Here is a 26781-nt window from a genome sequence, read left to right as displayed (position 1 = left end):
CGTGACAGTGTTTTAATTACTCTTACTCTGTATTTTTCATAGAATTGCTGTCATTTTCTGTGCTCAGGATGGATTGAGTGCACAAATTAAGGTTTCACAGACAACCACAAGCCTGCTACAGCCTGAAAACAGCTTCAAGGGCTCAGCTGCTATATACTTCTGTTTTCTCCAAAAATAAGCAAATCATCCTAAATACCATTTTATAACCAACAGACATTTAGAATAGTACCCCAAAGCTTCATAAAACCTCAGGTTTTCAGGTATAGACTTGTGTACACTTTTGAAACCAGAGATCACAGACAATTTCACTATGCACAATTTTTATCAGCAATCTTTAAGTCATGTGAGATAGCCAGAGGCTGTGAATTTAGGTCCTGAGAAATGTGAAGATGCCCAAAGTATGTTAGCACTAGTACTTACGTAAGTAATTGCTATTATTTTTGCCTGAGGTATCCACTATAGACTAGAAATAACCTAGACTGTTTGCCTTATTTATCTATCTATTCATTTGCCGCCTGTGAACCCTTGTGTATTTTCTTAGGTTTAAGAAGCATCTAACAAATATCACCACAGCAGCTGAATCTGCTTATTCAAAATTAAAAAAAAAAAACCCACAAAAAACTAGACTTTTAATTAGAGCACAGTATTATTCCAGTTCTTAATTTTTATGTTTCTGTGACCTTTCTTAATTTATGCAACTAACTTTTCAAATGTCACACTGACAAATGGGTGTCATTAACTTTTATACAGAACAATGTGGTGTACATATTTACCCTCACAGCTGATGGAAAAAAGCTGGCAAAGCATCACTTCACTCCTGTTTCCATCATTCTTTACCGCCTTTTCACAACATGAGCCCTTGTTTTCAAAATGGCTAAGGGCACTTCAGTGTAACTTCCTAAAACAGTGTCCAGCATTTTCTGAACATCAGATCTCTTCTGGCTCTGCTACCTTTTCTTTTCTGTTAAGTACATTCTACCATATTTTCTGCCACGATGAAGAAAATGTGCATCTGTAACCTAAGCATTTCCAACTCAGCAACAGAATCAAGTAAAAACACTGAAACAGAATAGTCTGGCTTCAGCGCTATATTCTAGCCAGTGTTAAATACTGGAAACATAGTTCCAAGAGGGAAAAAATACCCACAAAACCCCCCAAAGAACTCCCTTGGAACTCCTCTCCCTTTAGAAATGGCTATTCCCTCCAAAGAAACTTACTGTGTTGGGCTTCGTACTGGGCACCATGGTGCTGTAACTGCTGACTGCGCCTGTAACAGCCCTCTCCAGCTTTCAGAGCCTGCTTGAACAGTTTCTCTGCTTCTACAATTGTTGTTGCTTCCTCTTCAGCCAAGAGAATATAGGCAGTAGCACACCTGCATAAATGTCAAGAGGAAAAACCATGAGAAAGTTGCATGAAGTAACAGCTATACAACGACACGCACACTGGCAAGGATGTACCAAATACAGAGGCAGTGGAGTTTTGTCCATGTATCTTTCTGATGAACTATTCTGATGAATAAATATTCTGGCTACCAGATCACGACTCTCATTTGTAGGTACTGTATCACTCAGTCACTTGAGTAAACCTACTGACAGCTTCTCCAGAAAGGAAAGCACTGTCTCACTAAGCACTCATGGCCTACATCACTAAAACTTCTTCTGGAAACCAAGACTAGTTTTATGTTCTGTTGTTTTAAGATAACGTGACTCTACTACTGTAATGGTATGAGAAAAATCAATAGACCTATAACATTTGCCGTATGCAAAGAACAGATTATCAATGTATTTGTAGAGATTAAAAAACAACAACAACAACCCGAAACAAAAATCCCAAAAGAGAAAAGCAGCTTTAGGAATACACAGAAAGGTGAAATGCATGGTGGGAGTCACCTCGTCCAGCTTTTAGCCGTCTAGTTGAGATCTTATAACTACCTGTGCCCCTCCACCTCCATCACGAAGTATCTTCACAAAGCCATTCCTTTCACACGTGCAAACATCTGTCTAAGAATAGGGTGAATTGCTGAACGGAGGTGACTCTCTCACTGACTAGAGTGAGCCCAGGCAACTACTTTAAACCCAACAGCCACATTTTTAGCAGCTGAACTTCGGTGGGATCTAGCCTGTTGACTTCTTTCCAACACAAAGCACAGCGCTGATAAAATTCTTCTTTATACAGAAACAGAATTGGGCTGCAGCTGCCTCTAGCTGTGCTTCACAAAGAGTCATCAGCTGAAGAACAGGCAACAACAGGTCTGGGTGAAAACAAGCATCCAGGCACCAGTACTGTGGCCCACCCAGCTGGAAAGCAGCTTGGCAGAAAAGGATTTGGGGTCCTGGTGGACACCAAGTTGACCATGAGCCAGCAATGTGCCGTTGCTCTCTCAGTTAAACTGCTGTCCGGGAACAAAAATTTCTTTTTCTCCTTATGATGAAACACATGAAGGACAATCCATAAGGCACCAGTTTATGGAATTCTAGAATGCAGTGATCTCTGACAGCACCCTAAAGGTCTCTCGCTGCTTTATGCACTTTGGCAACATTTACAGTTTGTCACGCCAGTAAAGCATCACAGCACTGAGTTTATTGTGGGGTCTCAGAATACCACACTCCTCATTGAGAAAATAAATAATGGACTCAAAGACCAAACGTCCCAGAAAATTATGTCATATTCTCTCACACTATGAAATTAATATTTCAGAAGGTGTTTATGAGTCCCTTCTTTCTTGCCTCTGTTCAGGATGACTGACAAATCTAAAAGGGAACTTTCCATCCCATAAATGCATATTTCATATGCTCGTCAGAACACAACTTAATTAACACTTCGCTATGCTGATCCAAAGCCTGCTGACATCAATGGGAAGACTCCCATTGTCATCACTGCCCTAAGGATCTTCTGCATGGCTAGCACAACATGCAACCGTGCTTTCTTCCTCCCATTGTAGGCCTTCCTGTGACAGGCCTGTAATCACGGTTAAAAATTACTGTAGCAAACCCCCTGCCTTCAGCTATCATCAAGTGGATTTTTAAATGACAGGAAAAAAGTGTTAATGTTGTTGTCACTCACTCATTCAATTCCAAAGCTTCATGAGCTGCAGAAATTCGGGCTTGAGGGTTTCTCTCTCTCCAGGCTTTTTGCATTACTATTCAATAAAAAAAGCATAACAGGGACATATCAGTCATTATACCGTCAACAAGGAGAATCTACTGCATTATAACAACAGAATTTATTGCTCTCAGCCTGATTCACTACAGAGCATTTCAAAGAGCTCAGTGATCACTCAAAAGAAACATAATATCTGCTGGGAAGACCACACAGCAAGGCACACACGGTCCAGGAGGTTCCTGCAGAGCAGTGATGACAACTTTTTGACACAGGTGGTGGAGGAGCCAACTAGGAGAAGCGCTCTGCTGGACCTTGTACTAACAAACAAGGACTGGTTGAGGATATGAAGGATGGGGGCAGCCTTGGCTGCAGTGACCATGAGATGGTGGAGTTCAGATTCCTGCGTGGAGGAAGCAGGGCACTAAGTAGGACCACAGCCTTGGACTTCAGGAGAGCTAACTTTGGCCTCTTCAAGGACCTACTTGGAGGAATCCCATGGGTTAGAGCTCAAGAAGGTAGGGGGATCCAAGAGAGCTGGTTGCTATTTAAACATCACTTCCTTCATGCTCAACATTAGTGCATCCCCCTGAGTAAGAAATCAAGCAAATGAGGTAGGAAACTTGCACAGATGAGCAAGGAACTTCTATGAAAACTCAAACAGAAGAGAAAGGTCTACGGAATGTGGAAAGAGGAACAGGCCACTTAGGAAGAATGCAGCAATGTTGTCAGAGCATGCAGGGAAGCAAAGAGGAAGGTTAAGGTGCACCTGGAATTAAATCGGGCAAGGGATGTCAAAGACAACAAGAAGAGTTTCTTCGAGTACATCAATAGCAAACAGAAGACTAAGGAAAATGAGGGGCTGCTGCTGAACAAGGTGGGTGCTCTGGTGATGGAGGATGCAGAGAAGGTGGAGTAACTGAATGCCTTCTTTGCTTCAGTCTTCCCTGCTAAGGCTGGCCCTCAGGAATCCCAGTCCCTGGAGGTAAGAAAGAAAGCCTGCAGAAAGGATGATCTTCCCTTGATCAAGGAGGACTGTGTGAGAGATCACTTAAGCAATCTGGACATCCACAAATCCATGGGACCTGATGGAATGCACCCACGAGTGCTGAGGGAGTTGGCAGATGTCATTGCTGAGCCACTCTCCATCATCTTTGAGAGGTCCTGAAGAAAAGGAGAAGTGCCTGAGGACTGCAGGAAAGCCAGTGTCACTCCAGTGTTCAAAAAGGGCAAGAAGGAGGACCCAGGGAACTACAGGCCAGTCAGCCTCACCTCCATCCCAGGAAGGGTGATGGAGCAGCTCATTCTGGATGTCACCTCTAAGCACATGGAGGAAAAGAAGGTTATCAGGTCTAGTCAACTTGGAATCAACAAGGGGAAATCATGCCTGACCAATCCAACAGCCTTCTAAGATGGCATGACCGGGTGGGTGGATGAGGGGAGAGCAGTGGATGTTGTCTACCTAGACTTCAGCAAGGGTTTTGACACTGCCTCCTATAACATCCTCCTAGGGAAGCTCAAGAAGTGTGGGCTAGATGAGTGGTCAGTGAGGTGGATTGAGAACTGGCTGAATGGCAGAGCTCAGAGGGCTGTCATCAGCGGGGCTGAGTCTAGTTGGAGGCTGGTAACTAGTGGTGTCCCTCAGGGGTCAGTACTGGGCCCAGTCTTGTTTAACTTCTTCATCAACGACCTGGATGAAGAGTTACAATGTACCCTCAGCAAGTTTGCTGATGACACCAAACTGGGAGGTGTGGTAGATACACCAGAAGGCTGTGCTGCCATTCAGCGTGACCTGGACAGGCTGGAGAGTTGGGCAGAGAGGAACCTGATGAAGTTCAACAAGGGCAAATGCAGGGTCCTGCACCTGAGGAGGAACAACCCCATGCACCAGTACAGGCTTGGGGTGGACCTGCTGGAGAGCAGCTCTGTGGAGAGGGACCTGAGAGTGCTGGTGGATGACAAGTTGACCATGAGCCAGCAGTGTGCCCTGGCTGCCAAGAAGGCCAATGGGATCCTGGGGTGCATCAAGAGGAGTGTGGCCAGCAGGTCGAGGGAGGTTCTCCTCCCGCTCCACACTGCCCTAGTGAGGCCCCATCTGGAGTACTCTGTCCAGTTCTGGGCTCCCCACTTCAAGAAAGATGAGGAGCTACTGGAGAGAGTCCAGCGGAGGGCTACAAGGATGATGAGGGGACTGGAGCATCTCTGCTACGAGGGAAGGCTGTGGGAGCTGAGCTTGTTTAGCCCGAAGAAGAGAATGCTGAGAGTGGACCTTATAAATGCTTATAAATATCTGAAGGGTGGGTGTCAAGAGGATGGGGCCAGACTCTTTTCAGTGGTGCCCAGCAACAGGACAAGGGGCAGTGAGCATGAACTGAAGCACAGGAAGTTCCACCTGAACACAAGGAAGAACTTGCTTACTCTGAGGGTGACAGAGCACTGGAGCAGGCTACCCAGAGGACCTGTGGAGTCTCCTTCTCTGGGGATATTCAAAACTCTCCCGGATGATGCCCTCTGCAGCCTGCTCCAGGTGATCTTGCTTTGGCAGGGGGGTTGAACAAGGTGATCCCCAGAGGCCCTTTCCAACCCCTATTGTTTTATTACCACTCTGTGATAATCAATGTGAGCTTTTGTCCCACTCACCTTAATTCTTTCATTTAATTAAACATTTTTTCCATGGGAAAATCTGACAGAGAGATCATGCCATCTGCACTGTCACATACAGAGGTGACAAGCAGCTTTTTCCTCTTGGGGAAATCAATTCCACAGGGCACAAGAGAATACAGGGAGAGTTTGAATTCTCATTCTAGTTCCTTACAGTGCTGTTGCTTTAGGTGACTGTTAAATGGAAACTACACCCAGGCTAATAATACCACCTCATAATTAGCCCACTGAGTTCAGAAAACAGGATTCATGTTTATTGTGTGTCAAAAAGGCGCAGTATGTTCTCCTTTGTAACTAAGCCCTCAGAATGGAGTGCCCAGCAGTCAGTATCTCTTATTTCCCAAGAGACAAAGAAGATTTGTCTCTTCAGAGGCAAATTCTGATAATCGAAATCACTGTCGCACATTTTTAGCAGAGCCAAAGTCTGCATGTGGACTTAACAGTAAAGGTTTAGTCAGTTGTAGATGTGTTGTTCCCATTTTTTACAGAGCTTCTAACTACATCAGGGTATGAAATACAGGGCAAGTTATACATAAGCTCGCTCTCTTCTGTCAGACTAAATGAGACCTGGATAATGTAACTCAACAAACTACACTGCAGCTGGAGGCAAAGTAAGCTATACGTGTTTGAAGCCACTGCAAAAAAAAGGAGGAAAAACCAAGTCTTTACACTTGCAAATGGTACCTTGAATGACTTCAGCAAGAAGGTAGAATAGTGACACAAATTAGGCAGGCAGTTTATATCTATACAGATACTTGTTCAGATCTAGAATACTACAAATCCAACAGCAACAGCTTTCCAGACACAATCAAACTCTTGCCTTTCCTTATCTGCTGGAGAGAACTGATGTCTGACTGCATTTTTCTTGCATCATTTTAAAACAATCATTAACCTATTACCAAAAACAGTTGTTCACAAGGTCTCTTACTAGCATCTGCAGGCCGTAAATGATCTGTGTCACATGTAAAGAATGTCTGATGGTCCTGTGCTGAAAGATTCATATCGTAGTAAGTCAAAGGTTCTCTTCCAGTTACCCATGTATACCTGTAAACAGGCCAACAAAGAGACATTTGGGTTAATGAGGTCACATTTGGCAAAATGAATCTAGAAAAGAACCCTAGACATTAAAGACAGGCATAGCCTAACAAGTTCACCCAGCCAATCTCCTAACCAACACACACTGCATTTCACTGTAATGTGATGGTGCGACAGTAGTTGAACCTAAGCTAATGAGGATGTTGGCAAGTCCAGACTGGAAATCAGTGACAGACGTATTAAAACATTAAGACTACAGGAAACCTAGATATAATTCATTGGATTGTTTCTTACAACTGATTTGAACAGAATTACTGTATTAACAGTACCAGGTACACTGCACACAGGTTTTCCATTTTATTATAAGATTGCCAAAAATTGCAGAAAGAACAAGTGCATGAATTTAAACTCCTTTTCATTCAGAAACATTTTACAAATGACACAAAAACCTGGTATGAGCATGCGTGTCAACAGTTGGTTTTATTTTTCTATCTCTGAGTTAGATTACCGGAAAAGTACAGTTAAGGTCCTTAACCCAGTACTATGCCTGAAACTGTAACATGATAGCACTTACCGATTATATTCAGCTCCTCTGAACAGATTTAAAGGATTTCGCCAGACTTTGCATTCTGTCATAAACAGAAACACACAATAATGAATCTCTCCCAAATTACAATGGCACTTGAAGTTTGTCAGAAACATCAGTTACCTTCTAATGAGGCTTATCAAATAACTTCTATTTTTTCTCGGTATAAAATGGGAAAAAAAAAAAACAAAAGCACAGAGATGCAGGTAACCAGATTGTTTTGCCCTTTTAAAATAATAATTTAATTATAAATTAGTGTCAACAAATGCTATTATTCTAGACAAATAACCACTAACAAAGCTCCAAATGCTAGATGAAAAGATAATACTGATTAGTGCCAAGACTCAACATTTACCATAATGCAGAATTGAAGAGGCATCACACTGGGTTACTGCACTGAAAAACAGCAATTAATTCAGTCCCTATGGACTTGCTACTTCTACAGAAAAACTTTGCTGTCTATTTAATACTGTAAATCACTGAGAACCTCAGCTACAGTTGCCAAATTTAATCCCTCCTTAGTTCATGAAGTAAAACATCCACGGCAACATCTGCTAACCTTACTGAAGTTATAAGCATCCCAGGGCTGACAAAGGATGCTGAAGTTGATTGGCAGAGAAAAGTTCATTGCATTGCAAAGGTTTGGGAACACTAAAAGCCTTTCATGTATTTCTCTCATGGGGAAAAAAAACGTAAGTTCTTCACACTACAGGTAGGAAGAAATAAGAAAATCCACAACACCGCAATTTAAAATAGAACTAAAAAAAAAAAAAAAAAATCACAAAAATCAGTTTCTACTGCTTCTGAAAAGGTGAGGTCTTGATTCTGGCTTTTATTCCTTTAATTTAACATCAGATTTTATCTCCTCATTTCAACAAAGACAACTCACTCCAGCGAAGGTGAGACTAGAATTAAACCCAGTATTTGCAATGAAGACTCACTCAGAGGCAGCATGTCGTTCCACCCCAAATCTGCTACTGGATGACCCCTCACATGGTGCTCTGCAAAAACTCATCAGTAGCACCAGCCCTGCAGCATTTCACCAGCTGCTTTCCACCACCAAAAGACAACCAGAACATTTCTTCCCTGTGAAACTCTGTGACATCGTTTCTAAAGTGATCACAGGAACAGTTTTCTGGTGAGATACTGAGTCAGCAGGGTATCTACCCTACTTTACACAACACTGGTAAGCATATGCCTGTGTTCTTTATGCCTCTTCCATTAAAGAAAGAGACAGAAAAACAGAACAGCGAGTCAAGCCCTTCTCTTTTCTCATGGTCATAGCTCCCACTTCTGAGTTTGAGGCTGAACTGGCACAGAGAGAAGGCATTTTACATAAATTATTTGCAATAACATAATGACACCTGAAGCTACACAAAAACTAGTCAAGGGGCACAGAAGGCAGGTCCTCAGCTTGGTGCCTACATTACCTAACACGTGCATGGACAGAGACGGGGAAGGGAAGATGTCTGGGAAGGGAGCATTGATTACACATCTACATCTTTCAACTAACCACTTCAGCAGGCAGCTAGTATCAGAAAGCTCTGCTAGTTTACTCAGCAGAAGTGCTCGATCAACATTCAGCCGTTCTGCTGTGCAGCCAGAGGGTATGGCTGTTTGACAAGCTTCAGTCTGACAGTTTTTACATAACATGACTTTCAAACCATAGCAAATATTAAATAAACTTCAGTCTTCTCAGTTCCAGAGGTACAATTCAACGGCTTGGGTTACTCTGTTTGCAACCAACAAGATTAGGCAACAACTATTTGATCACAGTGACGCTATTCTTCTCGCTCGTCTTATTTAAGTGGTTACACTTTATCCGAAGTACACAGTACTTCAGCACTGTAGCAGGGAAAGGGGGAACTGGGGGACGAAAAGGGGAGGCGAAGAAGGGATTTTATTACCACCTCCTGTCCTGTGGGCAGTCTGACATCTCTCTGGCTAGTTAAACACGATAGGCTCTTTGTTGCTTTCGTCTTGGTATCTGCTGATACCGTGGCCTCAGTACAACCACCATTTTCCTGACCTTTCTGAAGGCAAAGATATGTCACCACAGTCAAACATCTACAGACGAAAACAAGGTAAGCCAAGTGAAAAAGCCACCTTCACCTTGTTGGACAGTGAAAGAAATATCCCAGTGCTGACACATGGTAAATTGAAAAGGCTGTCTTTTCTGTTATGTTACAGCTAATAATATAAGTACGTCCTTATTTTATATAAGCAATTAGGATTTACTGAGGATTAATCTTTCAGCTCCTTGTTTAATGATCAAGTTTTGTGCACTGATATCTTTCTGAAGGCACAAATAACAGGCTATCTGTACAGACACACTACCCAGAGACACTCCGAAGTACCAATGCACTGAAATCAAACACACTCCTCGACTATTTCTTTCTATCAGAAAAGTCGAGATGCTCGGGTGAACCTTGTTAGTAAAAAAACTGTGCCTTCTGCTTTAAAACGATGGGAGTTATTTCAGAGCTGCTGAAGTGTGACTGAGCACACTGATGAGTGCACACAGGTGTTTCCAAGCCACCCCATGATTTCTGCCAGTTCACCCAAATCTAATATCCTGGACCATGCAGTGCTGCTATTCACAGCCTCTCCTCAGATGGGAGTGACAACAGCTGAGTTTGCCATGCTACACGCCACTTAGGCTTCCCTAAGTAGAAGCACCCAGTAGAGAGGGAGGTTTTTTGAGGCCATCTATGTTATTTAACTTGTGAGGTCAAAGCTAGGTTTTGTTTGCTTGTTTTCATGAACACTGAAGACCAGCAGTAAAATTTGCCAGGTACAGACATAGGCACCTCAGCTGCTAACAATAATGTTTTCTCCATAACCAAATTTGTTGGGTTTTTTCATTGTAAATGAAATAAACATATGTATATTGTAATATGTAAATTTTACTTGTAAATTCTGATACACCTTAAAAGCCTGCAAGGGAAATAAATTTAACGAAACCATAATTGATTCTAGGGGCACATCCCTAATGAAAGCTAAATTAATTTCCCATATTAAGATTATGGCCTGCATGCCAAACTAGGGCTGAAACAGGTAAGCTTCGTTTTAAAAACGAGGAACACAAGCCGAGATGCTCCTGCCCTGATTTTCTTTAACAGTCAGTATCTCCAACTTTAGCCAGAAGCAATAGTATTTCAGCATCTTCTGGGCTAAGTTTTCAATTCATCCCCTCCAGACAGGTGAGTCATCCAAGCAGGGTGACGAGTTGCCCTAGGACTCGTCTTCAGTCCAGGAAGACCAGTGCTTGGAGGCTGATTCATTTTAGGCAGACACTGGCCTGTCTCTCAGAGGAACCATCCGCGGGCAACCAGGTACCCGACTCCAACTGCCTCAGCGGAATCCCAGACCCCGTGATGCAAATGAAGTGACCCGCAGGGACAGTCCTCCTGCAGCAGAGCTGTAACAGGACTCACGCTGCCGCAGCTCAAAAGGCTGACCTAAGAGCTGACGACTTCTGATTTAACACTGCCTTTTTCACCAGAGCAAGTAGATCTGTATTTTCTACAGTAATATATAAACGCACAACAAAAATTACATGAGCGGTGTTAAGTGTACGAGTTGTAAGGCTCTCAAAACACCCCCTCAATCATGTGTTCATTCAGAATAATCATATGCATTAGAACAGAAGCCCCAGCGTGTCAAGGCCAACTTTAAAGGCTTGAATGGCTTGGAGTCAGACACCTTCAGCCCGATTGGCAGCACCCACTCCTTGCGCTGAAACTCACGGGGGCTGTGAATCCCTGGAAGCTCACCAAAACCCAGCCCCAAATGCCTGAAATCAGGGCCCCTGAACTGGACGCCTTTTTTTCAAAACCTGACTGCGTTAAGACTTGCCCAAAATCACATCAGTAGCAGAGTCAGGAACAGAACAAGCCCTTCAGCTATTAAAAGCTGCTGTGCTTCCATTTACTGAAGTGAAATCCAAATGTTGTTCCCACACCATTTACATTATCCAAAAAATAAAGCTATGCAAAAGCAAATGTGCATTCCCAACGTCCTTTTCTGATTTTCTTTTCCAGTATTAGTTTATTCAAAAGAATTTAAATAAAACTACTGCCTGCCTTTAGAAATGATATTGCAGAAAGTGCACGTGCAATTCGGCAGGGCTTTCAGAACAAGCGGGAAATGGAGGCACCAGCAGCGCAGCCTGAGCAACAAGCGCTGCATGAGTTTGGAAAGACAGAACTAGCCACAGCAATTAACGAAGCAGCTCTGCCTTTTATTTGAGAAAAAAACAAGTTTAAAGGAAGCCTCGTCTGGCCTCACGGCTCAGCGCGAGATGGTGTTTGTAGGGTGGGCGCCTGAGGTGCGTCCAGCTCCCGCCGCCATGACAGGCCTGGGCCAAAGCCGAGCGCGGCACCCCCGGGCGAGGCACATGCGGGGCGTCCCGGGGCCCACGGCAGCCCCGTTCTGCGGCCCACCAGCGGCGGGGGGGGTGAGGCGGAGGGACGAGGGCCACCCGCCGCCCCTCACCTACCTGAGACGCTCTGCCGGCTGGAGTCCGCGTCCCCGTTGGCGGCGCTGGCGGCGCTGGGCGCGCTGTTGTCCACGCCGCCCAGCAGGGGGCGCAGGTGGCTCACCGAGACCTGCTCGATGAAGGACGTGCCGTACTTCCGGAAGTACCACCACTCGAAGATCTGCAACGGACGGCCAGAGCGCGCGCGTCAGCGCAGCCTCACCGCCCGCCCCGCCCCGCCCCGCGCCGCGCCGCGCCCCCGGCCCCCAGCGCCGCGGCGGGCACCGAGGAGTCTCCTGCCCCCCGCGGCGTACCCAGAGCTGGCATTTGACCCGAGCCCATCGCTTTAAAAACCTCCTTTTACAGGAGGTGAAAAACCTCCATCCTGTACAGGAATTTTTTAAATTTTTTAAATTTATTTTTACCTGAAGAACCTTCACGTCAAATTATTTCTTTTTAAACGAATTTACCGAACAAACTCCAGGAAGCTGAATCCTATTCCTTTCAGGACTTCTCCCCCCCCCCCCCCCCCAGCTGAACTGTGTTTTGTTTTCTTCAGTGACATGGGCTGATTCCGAACTAATTTTATTTTCAGGCTTTTGGTTCAGCTAGCAACACAGAAAAAAAAAATACTACTTGCAGAGCTCTACCTTGAAAATCATTCCACCGCCTAAAAGAACCCCTTATAATTGAAATTATTTACACAAACATATGTTTGTGGTATTTTCACCAAGAAATTCTACTCTTGGGTAAAAATACACGTGTTTCAGGAAACCACATGAGCCTGGAAATGAAGACTGTTTCATGCAAACAGGGAAAAGGCTGTGACTGTAAAAACTGTAAAAGCACGCGTGCCTGTAACGAGGATGTAACATGAGTGTATTTTGCAGTTGCACTTGCACCATCACCAAAACGTCTATACATCAACTGGAGCAAAAATCAAAATCAAAGAGGTTTTGAAAAATCTGGCAGTACTTCGCAGTATTGATTACACCAGAAACTGTGGGTGAACGATCTTTGGCCTTCCTATAGTACTCAGTGTCTCCATGTTTTAATGCCAGCGATGAAAGCTTTTAAAGGCCTCTACCAAAAAAAAAAAAAAAAAAGGTTATTTATTAATTCTTACTATGGCTAGGCACAATCAGCAGCAAGCGAAAGGACTGCCCTCACATCTTTGCCACCACCGGCGCACCGTTGTGCAGGTTCTGGCGGGCCGGCCAGGAGCCCGCGGGCTCTGGAAGGCCTCCTTGGAGTCTACCTGCTGCAAAGAGGTTCAGGCAGGGCTCCACGCTCTCATTCCCACGGTATTTTTTAATTTTTAATTTCTCTTGAGCTCTTTATATAATTGAACTGACTTCTGCCTCCATGGGACTGACATTTTTTTCCCCTTTATACCATTCCATACGGGAAAACTGGAGGAGAAACCTTCTGGCATAGTAGGAAAATGTTCTTTTCCAAAGGATACTCCAGCGCATTCTGCACTGGGGCTTCCCCCAAATTCAGCTGTGCTGTTAAAGCACTTAGAGCATTCATATGGAGGAAGCTGACCCTAGCTGCACTGGAACAGAGTGGGAATGTAGCTGGTGGCCCACTTGAGATCTGGCAGCCCTGGAGATCACTCGGTCCCCAAAACAATCTAATGGGTCTTCTAGGAGACATCAACAAGGAAGAATGAAGCGGTCTGATGAGGAGAAGACAGAAGGGCTATGTGAACACATAAGGGTCACAAGCACTTGGGAAGATAAACAGATGGTCACAGAGAAACCAGAACATAAACACACCCACATCTTTGTGAACTCTACGTCCCAGGCAAATCGCCGAAAACCCACACAGCCTGGACAGTTTCTCCTTACACAGGCTCCACAGCGCGTTTGTCACTGTACTCGTTCCATCGGCACCGCGCTTGCAGCAGCACCCAGGTGGGAATCCTGGGACAGAATGCTAAGGAATATCACTAACACTTGCTCCCCACAAGCACCACTGCCTACAAATGCTGGAGATGGTGGACAGGCAGCTGGCACAGGTGAGCTACCTTTGGCTTTAGCTGTTCTCATGCTCTTAGGCACACAACACTTTCTAAAGGGTTTAGAATTTAAATCTTATGATCTAAGAGAGCATCACAGCCGAAGCAGGCGGCATGTGGCTGACCACGAGAGAAAGGCTGTTCCGTGAGATAGAGTCACAGATCTGCCGTGAGCATCTGTTTCTGGTTTGTCTTTGGAAGCTTTGACGCTTGAACAAATCAAGGCACGCAAGCCACAGCTGTACCTGCCCAAGGCCTCAGAAGGAGTGGCTGTTGGGCATCAAAGATGATGATAGTCTTGTACTGAGGCAAGGCACACTTGGTAAGAGTATCCCTGCAGCACAAGCCAGGGACTGAATGTATTGCCAGACTGGCCGCTTAAAACTGTTGGCAGTTACAGACCATATCTAAAAAGCTTTGTACTTTCTTTAAGAGTAGAAAAAAACAGATTTTTCAAAATGTGCTAATGAATTCCTGCTCATCGTTCAATCATAATCAGCTTTTAGATAAAAAGTCGGAGAGGGAGAGTGAGCAGCAGCACAAGAGCATGCTTGATCCCACTTGCCCTGCACAAATGTACACCAGCTGGAAAACTGTCACACTGAATTTCAATGAAACTGAGGATACAAGCAGAAAGAATGTATATATACGTGGTCTCTACTGCAGTTCAGCCGAATGACAGGAACTTGCTGTAAGTCTGCCTCCCTAGACTTACAAACATAAATTACTTTAAAAAATGGCATTAAAGCTTGTACATTGTTTAAGGCAGATTTGAAAAATACTTGCAATGTTGAGTGAATCCAGTGCCAGGATACATCAGCCAGATCTCAGTGCATATGGTCACTTAGAAATTAAAGCCATTAATCATTATCATAATAAGCCTTTGCTTGGAGTGATTTGTTCAGGGTGTATGAGAAGGTAATCTGTAATCTGGTACTGAAGTCAAAACAATACATTCTCTTCACAGAATTTTTGCACCCTTCTCAGTGTCAGCTGTTTTGAAACCTGGTTTCTATAAATCAAATCTGATTTCTAACTGCACCAGCCAGTTTGAAAGCAATGTGAAGTCAACAAGCTTTTGCCAGTTCAGCAGACGAGAGATCATCTGGCAGAATAATAGCTGACTGTAAGGATTAATTACCCACTGAAAGAGATCCGGATCAGAGAGGAAATTAAGGCAAAAAATCATTTTGCACCACTTCTGAAAGGAAAGGCCACCTCATTTCTGTCATATACATACAGTAGGAAGGGAGCTCATCTTCACAGACCTTGTCCCCTTCACAGCAGTGGCAAACTTCTCCGGGCTCTTTCTAATTGGTGCCTGTCCTTTCAAATTGGAACAGGGTCAAACATCTCCAAACCCTCAAGGGATCTTTGAAACCATTATGTTCACAAAGGCCAAGTTAAAGCCCTGTTCTGAACATTTCCAGCTTTGTGGAATCCAAAACTAGAACTTTTATTTTTTAATCTAGTATGGGTAATGCTTAATGTAAGAGCATTTGATTTCAGAAAACCTTTATTGATGATTTCTAGAAATGCAAGGCTATGATAAAACAACTTACAGGTGACAAATATATCTGGGTTAAGTAAGAGCTGGTTAAACAGTCATCGGTCTTCTTAATGCAGTTGACATACTTGCTTTGGACTTTTTTTTGCTGTTGCTTCTCTGTGCAGATACTTGTTTTCCCCTGTGCAATGAAAATGTTACAATTGTCCTCTTTTGTATCTCCGCTCTCACATACAGACAATCCCAGACCATTTTAGTTCTCTGTGCAGCAACAAATCTATTCTGCATCACTTGGATATCTGATCACAAATGCATCGATTCACAAGGGATGGTTTTGAAGGTGGCTCTCACTGGACCAAGGAGTGATGTCTATCAGCAATTTGAATTATGCTTTCCTGTTCATCATATCCGAGACAGGCATCCTTTCTTACAGTGAATGCTCTCTGTAGTCCTCTCCCAGCGTGTGTGGATTCACTCTTCAACAGAAGCACCAAAGGATTTTGTTTGCCGGCGACTTCCACAGCTCAGAGTTCTTATTCAGCCTTGTAATGAGGCTTGCAGATCTCAGAGGAGTAAGATCTGGAGTAAGTACTCTTCCAGTATGAGGGGTAGTAACAACAAATTTAGTAGATCTAAACGAAACTTACTCTTGAGGAACAGGATAATGACAGCAGAACTTGATTCCATAGTTAAGCCTGTTTGATAAATACAACAGCCGCACAGGTCTGGCTGGCGCAGTCATCCGTGCCGTTTCTTTGCTAGCACACTGCCTGTGCCAGCTCTCCCAGGCAATCACTGGGCACGTTCTAGGGATATCACAGCCCGGGGGCTGTTTCCAGTAGGCAGTATGGAAAAGATCATCCTGGTTTAGGAGGCAAGACTGTTTATCCATAGGGATCTTACTACACAATGCCACCTGCCTTTGGACAAAGCAAGCCCCTGGTCTGTTTTATTTAGCTGTTTGGGGTAGCCAGTGTCTCAAGCAGATCCTCCCATCCTGCCCCGCTCGGTTCTAGGAAATAGTACACCTCTGACCATGCTCTCTGTGTATCAGCCTTGAAGGCTATGCACCCCACTCCTTCTGGATGAAATACATCCATTTAGCATTCTCTTAGGCTCTGCCTCTGGTTTCAGAACCCCCATTTGTCTTACCTCAGGGAGCCAGCATGACAAGATACATGCACTGCTAACGAGCAGCTTAGTCAAAATAAACAGCTATTTACTTATACTTCATCTACCCCTGGAAATACAGAAATGGGAAAGAAAATAATATATTGCCTGGACTAAGTATAGTACTCTCAGCACTGGGTAGGCCCCAGCTACTTGTGATACCTTTCTCTTGTCTGCGGACTGGGTTATAGTCTGCCTTCCTACAGACCCTTCCTCTCTCATCTGCTCCTTGACAAGTGCTTCCTCTTTATTAGGAATTCCCTACAAGGATTCTGCCCTCCCTAACCTGTCAGTCTCCGCTGAGCAGGGCAGAAACTTTGAACAATTACCGTATATTGCTTCAACTGCCAAAGACTGTCCCTGAACAGTTGTCAGACTTACCCGGAGTCTGTGGGAATACCCAGAACTCAGTCACCTTTCTGCCCCTTTGCAGCAGACCACACAAAGGTAATGAAAGAAGCACAGAAGAATTAAAATCAACAGAAAAGAAGATAGGTCCCTTCTGTGTTATTCATGTCCTCTCTCAGACTTCCTGTACTACCACCAGAAGGCTGGGACTCTCACATACTATACATACGCATACTCGGGTAGTCGCAGACAGCCCAGCTGCTCAGCGCTAGCCAGTGTGTAGATTCAGCACTCATCCTCTACCTCTGTAGACTGGCTTTCTAATTGTTATCTCTGAAAGAGCTGGTATTTATTCATTGCAGAATGTTTCTCATTGTGCAGCAGAAAACTCTTATTATTGTCCCAAGCTCTGGAGTAGAATAACGAGGCATTCTTGGTGGAGATTCAAGACTGGGGTTCACTTCTGTCTGTGCTTTGTTACAGCTTAGACCCTATCAGTTTGCAGTGCAAATGCCACCCACGTTTGCTAACCAACTTTCACTCTGGTGATAACTGTATGTTAAATACATGGCCTTATTTAGAAATATCTCAGTGGCATTTACATAGTTCCAGTTCACAGCATTTACTGGACGTCAGTTGTGTTTCATGACACTTTTATCACCCTACCTGTGGAAAACTTTAGACTCTCAGACACCAAATACAATACAGCTCATTGTATTCTGTGAGACAGACCCTGTTTTTTACTAGATTAAAAGTAACTGTGGTGGAACCAAGTTTCCAATACAGTATTTCTAATGCAGCTTGGGATTTAATTTGGTCCCTATTTTTGATGCCTAAAATAGTGCTGGGATGAATTAAATACATGCTAAATTGTTCATTTTGAACTATGTACTATAGTCAAGTAATTATTAAGGAGAATGCTGGAGACAGTAAAGTCTTTTCTGTACCGTGCTATCCAGAAAAGAAAAGAGGTCTGAAATCCTTGCTTCATTTAAGTCACATTGCCTAGAGCAAGGCCAGAATTTTACCTAAAGAATGAAAACAAAGTAAGAGATAAAATAACACAGGAGAGTAGCGTTTTGCAAAGGCGTCACGTAGCATGCAATTGCCCAAAGCTGAACTCTGCAGAGTCATTGTTTCATGACCCAAACATGAAATAGGAAAAGCATTCGCCCTCCCATCGGCTGCCACACTTCTCAAAGGATGGAATTTTCCATCATTTCATAACCTGCAGTGCTGTGATTACTCCTTCTGATTAGGAATCGCAGCCAACTGATAATGGAAGGAAATCTGCCAGACCATATGGTGGAAAATTCCAAGGCATATTAGTACATCTAGTCTGAAAAATACCCCAGCGATGCAGGTTTCACAGGAGAATGTTTATTTTACAAAAGAGTTTCACTTAGTACCATAGGACTAAGAATCCTTCAGAACTGCAGATTCTGTGTAGACAGACAAGCGGGCGGTAATGCAGGCAATTCAGCATGTTACAGGGCCATTGGTAAACAGCAAGATTATTAAGAAATAATTAATCTGAAGCACAATTAGGCTAGTGACTGGCTAGCACTACCTCATTAGACCTTACTTAGCTGTTTTTCTTGATGCATGGTCTGCCCAACTTGTAGTTTCTTCTTTCCATGACCATATCTGCCAAGTTCTTTTTCCATCATCCAATTTACAGACCACATGTTCCTCTCAGCAGTGACACCGGTCCCTACAATCTCGGGCTCCTGGCTGTTATCTGCTTGGCCTATATATCTTACGCACATTTAGGATGGTGGCATATGAACAGCAAACAACAACTGATAGCAGTTGTGAAGGTCCCCAAAAAAGGCTTTCAATCTTCTTTCAGTCTGTGTCTACCCCTCCATCACCTCACTGTTCCTTCAAGTTGTTCATAATGGACTTTGTCACACAGCATTTAGTGAACTTCTTTAGTTAAGGCTCACTCAGTGTAATCTCTTCTTGGAAGGCTTCTGTCGGTGCCCTTTGCCTCCTTCTTCACACCACAGTCCTGAATACTCCTTGCCACTTCCTTCTTGTACTTTCCACCAAAGTACAGCACTTTAGAAATTTCTTGCTCACAAGTCTCCTAGTGAGCCCATTCTTCAGAGATTGCTTTCATGACTACAGTACAAAATGTACCTACATTTGCAATCATGCCAAACACAGAATTTAGTTACGGATAATTTAGTCTCTCTTTAAGGTTTTTGTTCCTGTTTGCTTCTGTAAGGTATTCCCATAGGGCACAAACTGTCTTTTTCTGGCCACCTCCTCCTGCTGTCTTCACTCTCCAACAGCAAATATGGAATTGTGCCTGTGGAATCCATGTTATTTCTCTCATTCCTTCTCATCTTGGCAGTGGGGCTTGGCCTTTTCAATGTTTCTTCCTTCTGAGTGAGAGTACTGAATATAACATCCATTATTTTCCTCCAATGTGTCTGAGTGAGTAGTGCTGAACTGAATCCAAGTCTTACAGGTCTGGCTCCCGTTCATGTTCTGAAAGATGTGCTGATGTCTCTGGAACTGCGTCCTGTGCTTTGGGGCTCAATCCGTATCAGGACGATGAATGCCCAAGCTGCAGACATTAAGTAATTGCCTTCTGCTACAAGGAAACCCCAGAGCAAGGCACAGCAGCAGTGCACCTGATGCTTTACACCTGAAATTAACTAAGTGATGACAGCCTCACAGGCATTCAGGAGTCAAGGATGCCATTTATTTGTCTACATCAGCTACAGGCAATGGGGAAGTGAGAGGTGAAGATTCCCGACACCAAACTGATACAGTTTAGTTGGGATCCTAGTTGCCTTCAGGTTTCTTGGAGGTCAGTAGATCCAAGGCGATGTGAACCAGCCCCTAGTCATGTCTGTCTCTTTCCACTTACCACTATGGTAACTGCACGTCTAAAATTGGTCTCCTTGGTCCCCAACTACATGCCTAGTTTGGTGTGGTGAGGGAGGCTCTGCAGCTTGTATCCAGCAGATTTTAAAAGCGTTCAACTTGTTTTCAGACAAGAGACCTAAGACTGACTGAACAAAAAAGACTAAAACAAAGACAACTGTCCCCTGAGGAGGGGACGTGGAGAGGGAGGTGCTGAGCTCTTCTCCCTGGCATTCAGTGACAGGATGCATGGTAATGGTTCACAGCTGCACCAGGGAAGGTTTAGACTGGACATGAGGAAGCATTTCTTTACCTAGAGGGTGGTCAAATACTGGAACAGGCTTCCTAGAGAGATGGTCGATGCCCCAAGTTTGTCAGTGTTTAAGAGGCATTTGGACAATGACCTCAGCAAAATGCTTTAACTTGGTCAGCACTGAACTGGTCAGGCAGTTGGACTAGATGATCATCGTAGGTCCCTTCCAACTGAAATATTCTATTTTGTTCTGTTCTATTCTATTCTATACAGAATAAAAAAAATAGAACAGCTCAGTATAAGCATTATACCCTAAGTACACCATGTGGATTCTTAGGTTTTTTTACCTCCATTTGCTTCTATGAAGACACTGAATAAAATCCAGAGCAACTGCTCTGCTTTGGACTCCTGTACTGTGATGGTATTATGATTCACTTCACTGCGTCAATTTGTACAACGAAGCCCTCAGGGATTACATATGGGAGGAGAGATTTTTAAATGGTTCAAAAATACTCTTCAAACCTTTAAGCTAATAGGCAAATATGTATTGAGAAAGATCTTAAAAGTGAAGATCTGAAATCATTATCCCTTGGAATTTTGGCACCAGAACTAGGTTCACTGCTAATATTCTGCTTGCTGTTTCTCTAACAAGTCCTGCCATAACTTTCTAAAAGGACCATGCTAAGCTGAGACAGCTGGTACCTCTCCTCCTCTTCTTTTTACTGGACTTTTAATTTCTGTAGTACTTGTTGACGGAAACACTTAACGTGCAAAAAATTGGTATGAATTATTACAGGGTTGTTAGCAGCGTTACATTGTCCTTTGAGATTTTTTTCTTCAAAGACATATAGCACTAAAACATTTTCTCTCTTTTTTTTTTTTTGTTCCCACAGAAAAAGAAGTACAAATAAAGAAATACAAATTTTATGTACTGCAGAAATGTAAGTTTAAGGAAAAAAAACAAACAAAAAAGACACCTATTAATCGGGATAAAGCCTGAAATCCCATTTTGGAAATCAATTTGTAAAGTGACATTAATACATCTAGTACTTACCAAAATAAGTCCTGAGATTAATGAGGAAGTGCCTGTCAGGGCAACATAGAACTTGGGGGTTAATGTGTTCAAAAACATACTCACTGAAAAAGAAAAGAGAGGAAACCATGAGTACAGGGGCAGGACATGTTCTCCATATGTGATCCCTCCTCCTCCCAACTGCTTTCCAATTTCAGTTAAGTTATTACCTTAATTCTGATAAAGAAGACAGTTTAAAGAACATCCTGTTCCATCTGCCTAATGTGATAAAGCAGAGCATTAGACTGCCACATGCAGAATTTTTTTTTCACAACAGAGTCAATCACAAGGCATTGGGAAACAGTTGCACACACGTTTGGGTCTTTCCTATTGACTGACACCGAGTTCAGGATTCCCCATGATACATGGAAGACATTTTACTATCTGCCTTTACTGCTCTGTTGCAGTTAGAAATCTTAGGGGTCAATCTCAATATCCTCGTGTCCTGTATGATCTTGGTGAAACTAGCTGGACCGAATTTTACAAGTCTTTTACTTCTCACTACATTGGTTCCTCACTTATAAAGTAGGAGATACTAGTATTTCCCAAACTCATTCCATTGCATTAAACTTGGTGAACCACTCAGTATGACAACAGTGGCTAAATGCATGAAACAGATCAGGAAAAGACCTAACTGCCTTTCTGATAATTAGCGGTGGAAATCATGACAGCTGCCCAGATTATCTGGAACCTAGCACAGAAGCAAAGCCAGACAAACTGCAAGGAATGGCAGTTCCATCTATATGGGCTTCTGGAAATTCAAAGGGCTTTTCTAGTCATACCACATTTTGGAAGCTGCTGAGAGAATCACCAGGTAGTTGTGCTCAGCCCACCACAGAAAATCCCTGTGGCTTTAGGAGAATAAAATAATCTTTTTATAGGTTTTGGAACACTCTACAGAAGCTACTAGAGAGAACTGTAGCCCTTCCACTAAATTCTAGATATTGAAAGAAAACTCTCAACTTCCCATCACCTCCATCTTCCACAAATGAAAACATTCTCTATTAAACTACACGAGGGTTAGAATATTTTCTGTAAAAAAACCCCTACTGGTCTCATGCTTAACCACTGGCAAAGTATTTCTCATACATATACACATACATAGATTTATACATATATTTGTATATATACATGGATCCATGACTGAAGAGGGAGCTGACAATAGTTAGCAGTTAAATTTAAAAGGCTTGTAGCAGACTACCAAACAGTCATTAAAAAACACAGATAAAAGACCTGGATACATACATGGGAGGCCCTCAGTTCATTCTGCTCCCTTTAGAAATTAAACTTACTGAAATTAAATAATTTGTAGCCAAAAAATGAAGAGAGACAACAACAGCAGGATACAAATCATCAAACATGTGATTAATTTTCCATGACCAGTAAAACAGAAAATTGTTTTCCAGAAATGCATCACTAAAAGAGATTGAAACACTGCAATTCAGCTGCTTTGTTTGGGTTTTGGCTGCATATATTCCGTATTTCTTTTCTTGAAAAAGTCATAAACTCTTAAAATGAAAGTGTCATTTTCTGCTCCACTGGAGTGGCATTAAGCACCAAGCTGATATAATGAAGAACTAGTTTGGTGTTTTTTAATTCCATCATACATTTTCTTTCACAAATGAGTTGGATGCCAGATTCTCAGCTAGTGTAAATCAGCGTAACATCCCCAATTTTACTGTGTGCAACACAGCTACACTGATTTATGCCAGCTTTGGCTCAATTGTTGGGATTTTCCCACATTGTTTTTTTTCCTGTTCCCATTCTTTCTTTTTTTAAATATTTAATACAAGCTGACTTTGAAATAGTAGTCCCTGCTTTCTCCAGCCCCAGTACCTATTAAGAAGGAAGAGGAATGGAGAGAGTGAAATAGTTTGGCTTCTACAAACCACCCATGAGTCTTTTAGAGGAAACATTCCCCATTCTGGAATGAAAACACAAGCCAGAGACATAATCAAACTGTGTCACTGGGGAAATTTCAGACTGCCAGTGAAATTACTTCCTCTGCTCAGGTCAGGATATTCCAGAGAGAGAACGCGCTACGATGGGATATAGATATCCATGCCCCCATGCTGCACAGCGCTGCTGCAGTGCCAACAACAACATGAAGAGCCAGGCAGCAGGAAACTTCACAGAGGCGCTTTCTCATCCGTTCCTCCGCCATGGCTTCACAGCTCATGGAATGCTGGAATTTTTCCTATTAAACTGGAAACATTTTCCCATTACGCTGGAGGAAATTGGATTTCTGAAGTTGTGAAGCCACCTAAGTCTCCTGTGTTTTAGAAGATTACATATGCGGATATCCATTGAATAAAGTTATAGGCTATTTGCTTTAAATTCCTACTGCCCGTTTCACTATGAAATGCTGCAAAGAAAACAAAGTTTCTTAAGCAGCGATGAGATAGATACTCACTTATCATCACTGACCGCTATCAATGAAATTCATTCAGGGAAATGCATCCCCATTTGGAAGGGCCCTCTCAACAAATCAGCTCCAAAGAGCTCATCAATGCAGCAGAATGAATGAGTCCCTTAAGAAATGCTGTTAGCTTTTCTCTGTCACCACTCTTTTACAAGCAATGTATATGGATTTATAGACAAACCCTCAGATCTGAATGGAGATAGGATTTTATTTATCTGTCATTTACACCAGTGTTACTGTTTTCCTCTTTGCCTGCCATGTATACTGGTGCTCCTTTATGCTCTTACTATAGGCTGCTACAATTCTTCATGTTTACAGCTCAGCCACGGGAACTAGCGAGATGAACAGGTACAACACTGGATGCCTTTAGATTGTATGGGCCAGACTCCCAGCTAACTGGCTCAGCTGATTCACTACAGTTGCACTCCACTACCAGAGCTGCTTATCTGGACTGTATCTCCCTGATCCTTTTCCCATTCTTCTTCCCACTCATTAAATAGAAGAATCTTCCGTTCCACTATGAAAGCTATCAACTTCTTCCAATTATTAACTACTCTCCTAGTCCCTTTGTCTCTATAAATATTATTAACAAAAGCAAACATTTTCTAATAAGAAACAGATCTCCAAACCAGTAAAACTAAGTACCAGAGGATCTGTGGTCAGACTATTTTTATCGTGAAGTCAATGAGAATTCAGTCATTGTTTCAGTGGAAACTACCTCAAGGCCTAGTTCTCATAATATTAATCCAAAAAGTAAAAATGAACCCACTTTTGGGTTATCTGATATGTATCATCATCCAAAAAAGAGCGTTTCTTTAAAGTCAGCATTCTGACACTGGAGAAATCACTATCATATCCAAGGTCTACGTCCTATAGAGGACTCAGGTTTCCTTCAGTGTGTTGCAGTAAACTAGAGTCATTAGATAATGCTAAATGTCCACCTTTCTAAACTTGGACAGCAGTATTTCTCCTTTCTATGTCTATTTGATGAAATGGCGGGAATGAGGAGCGGAGAGAGATTTCTGAGAAACGAGAACTGAAGATCCTGGCAGAAGATAACTGCAGAATAAAGCAGCCAAGTAGAATCACCAGTGAAAGGTGGTACTGTATGTCCTTTCTTCTGAATTCATAACATGCCAGTGTATGCCTAATTGGCTCTGTCCACAGAGGGAAGATGGTATAGTTACTGAGCTTAGAGTATCATCTCTTGTCTCTAACTTGGCAGGACTTAAAAAGGGGATCTAACGAGTATCTAGAGAAAGAAACTTACCTGATGTTCCTACAGTGCCAACTCATTTGAAATTACTGGTAAATCCTAATTATTTCCACAGGCTTTTGACAATGAATGATTTATCCTAGGTGTGTTAGTAGAGATAATAGGATACAGTACAGTACCGTTTGTTGTGTTTTTTAAGAAAACCAGCATGACCTATAAATGCTGTCTAAACAAGCCAAGCATGTCTGCTTATGAGAGGCGCCTGGGCTTACAAATACCCCGCCCCCCTTTCTTCCCTTCTCTTTATTGCTTTCATTTTAATCATGGTTGAGTCATCCAAAATAAGGTACTATTTACATTTCCAAAGGTGCTTACATTACATTGGTAAATCATTCCATCCTATTGTATAATATCTAGGGAAGGAACATTATTGTTAACCGTGCGTGCTCACAGAGATGAATTTATATCCAATTCAGTTCATGGCAGACAAGCTAAAAAAGCACATAAGTCACATTTAATATTCCCTGATGAGGCTAATCAAAAGAGGCGACTGAAATGTTCTTGAAAGCTGATGCCATTTTATTCCTGTTACATATGTTATTCATTGCCAATACTCGTGATTCATTCTGAACATGGGAATAAACAAGAGATGAAAAATCCAGGTATTCTTCAAGTGACAAAATCCTCAAATCATATAAAATGTATGACTGAAGGTGATAAAGCACTATGCTGCTTTACAAATTTCTTGAAGGACTTGCAGTATTCAGATTTCAAGCATGTGAAGAACCACAGTAAGAGGGAAATACTGGGGTTAAACTGCTCAAAGTATCACTGTGCTGCTGTATCAGTTAATTGGATTACAACATCATTAGGGGAGGGAGCGTTGCAAACTACCTACTATTCACACATATGGATCTACTAAAATGGCTGCCCTACTATTTGAAGCTATCAAGACTTTTTTAACTTCTTCACACTTCTTGAAGAAATTACCAAAGAAGAAGCAAGCATTCAAAATTTAAGAACGCTGCAGAGTGGGTTTCATTTTTACTTGAGTTGTTGCAAATTCTACACAACCTCCTTCTACAAGGCATTTTGTCTAGATCCATTTTCAAAACCTGAAAAAATCTGTCACTCAGCAACAAACACGTGGCCATTGCAGACAGAAACAGCCGGTGTGTCTGCGCTGTGGACACAGAAATCCAGATGCCCACTCACTTTGTTCAACCACCTACTCTTGTCCTAAAGGCATGATGCTGAATGAGAGTCGCATTCAGATGTCTGGAGCCTGAGCTAATGGCCAGTGAAGTGGTCTGTTCCTCTTAGCAAATGCTGGATCAGAGCCCAGGTGACAGAAAACTGGTCGTGTGCCAAAAGCTACCTATTACTTCAGATAAATAAGGAACTCTGATTAGCTACACAGACTCATGCATAATCAAAGTTCTGCCCTTACAGGTACTTCTAATTAGTGAAATAAAACTTTCTGGACTGAAGACCACTACACTTTTTCTTCCATGTTTCCACATCTAAATATAGGCTTTTCCTTTCAACAGAGTACGTTCACCACAAGAAATAGCGGGAGAGAGTAGGAATGGTCTATTCTGGAGAGAAGTTGGGTGTCATGGGAGAGGCCTTGAGCCACAAAGCACAGCACAAAGAGAAGAAAGAGGGGAAGGCAATAATACAGTACCAGTTCCAGGTCAAAAACATTCAACTTCATTTAGTTATACTGAAAAATCAAGAATTTTGAAGCTTGCAAATGACAGTAATGACATTCTCACCCCTTTGTGACCCAGTGGCCCACTGAGCAAATTAAGTCTAGCACAGAAAACTGAAACAATTCTTAGTAAATTCAGTCCATCTTTCTCCAAACGATCCTGCCTGAGGACTGCAATTTGATCATTCTCCTCAACATTTTAACACATTAAATATCTGAAAGTCAAAGTGACACAAAGATCAGTGCTGGATTGCTTCTCAACACCAGGTCTACATTCATGTTATAATGTCTGAAAGTCAGTGGATCAGTCAAAAT

The 26781-nt window shown here is 42.7% G+C and overlaps 1 protein-coding gene across 5 annotated transcripts in view; it reads right to left on the bottom strand.

The window, feature by feature from the left end:
- ST7 (suppression of tumorigenicity 7) overlaps positions 1-26781 on the bottom strand; it is a 153617-nt gene that overhangs the window by 49603 nt on the left and 77233 nt on the right. For all 5 annotated transcript variants that reach the window (XM_075428265.1, XM_075428269.1, XM_075428268.1 and 2 more), the window contains 6 exons: positions 21097-21179; positions 11883-12042; positions 7370-7424; positions 6689-6804; positions 3064-3139; positions 1218-1372 (listed from right to left, as the gene is read on the bottom strand). In XM_075428265.1, the coding sequence (XP_075284380.1) occupies positions 1218-1372; positions 3064-3139; positions 6689-6804; positions 7370-7424; positions 11883-12042; positions 21097-21179 (645 nt within the window). The remainder of the gene's footprint in view (positions 1-1217; positions 1373-3063; positions 3140-6688; positions 6805-7369; positions 7425-11882; positions 12043-21096; positions 21180-26781) is intronic.

The sequence above is a fragment of the Opisthocomus hoazin genome, chromosome 8 (genome assembly GCF_030867145.1).
Source record: "Opisthocomus hoazin isolate bOpiHoa1 chromosome 8, bOpiHoa1.hap1, whole genome shotgun sequence".
In the NCBI taxonomy this organism is placed as follows: domain Eukaryota; kingdom Metazoa; phylum Chordata; class Aves; order Opisthocomiformes; family Opisthocomidae; genus Opisthocomus; species Opisthocomus hoazin.
This window is presented reverse-complemented; position numbering and strand designations above follow the sequence as displayed.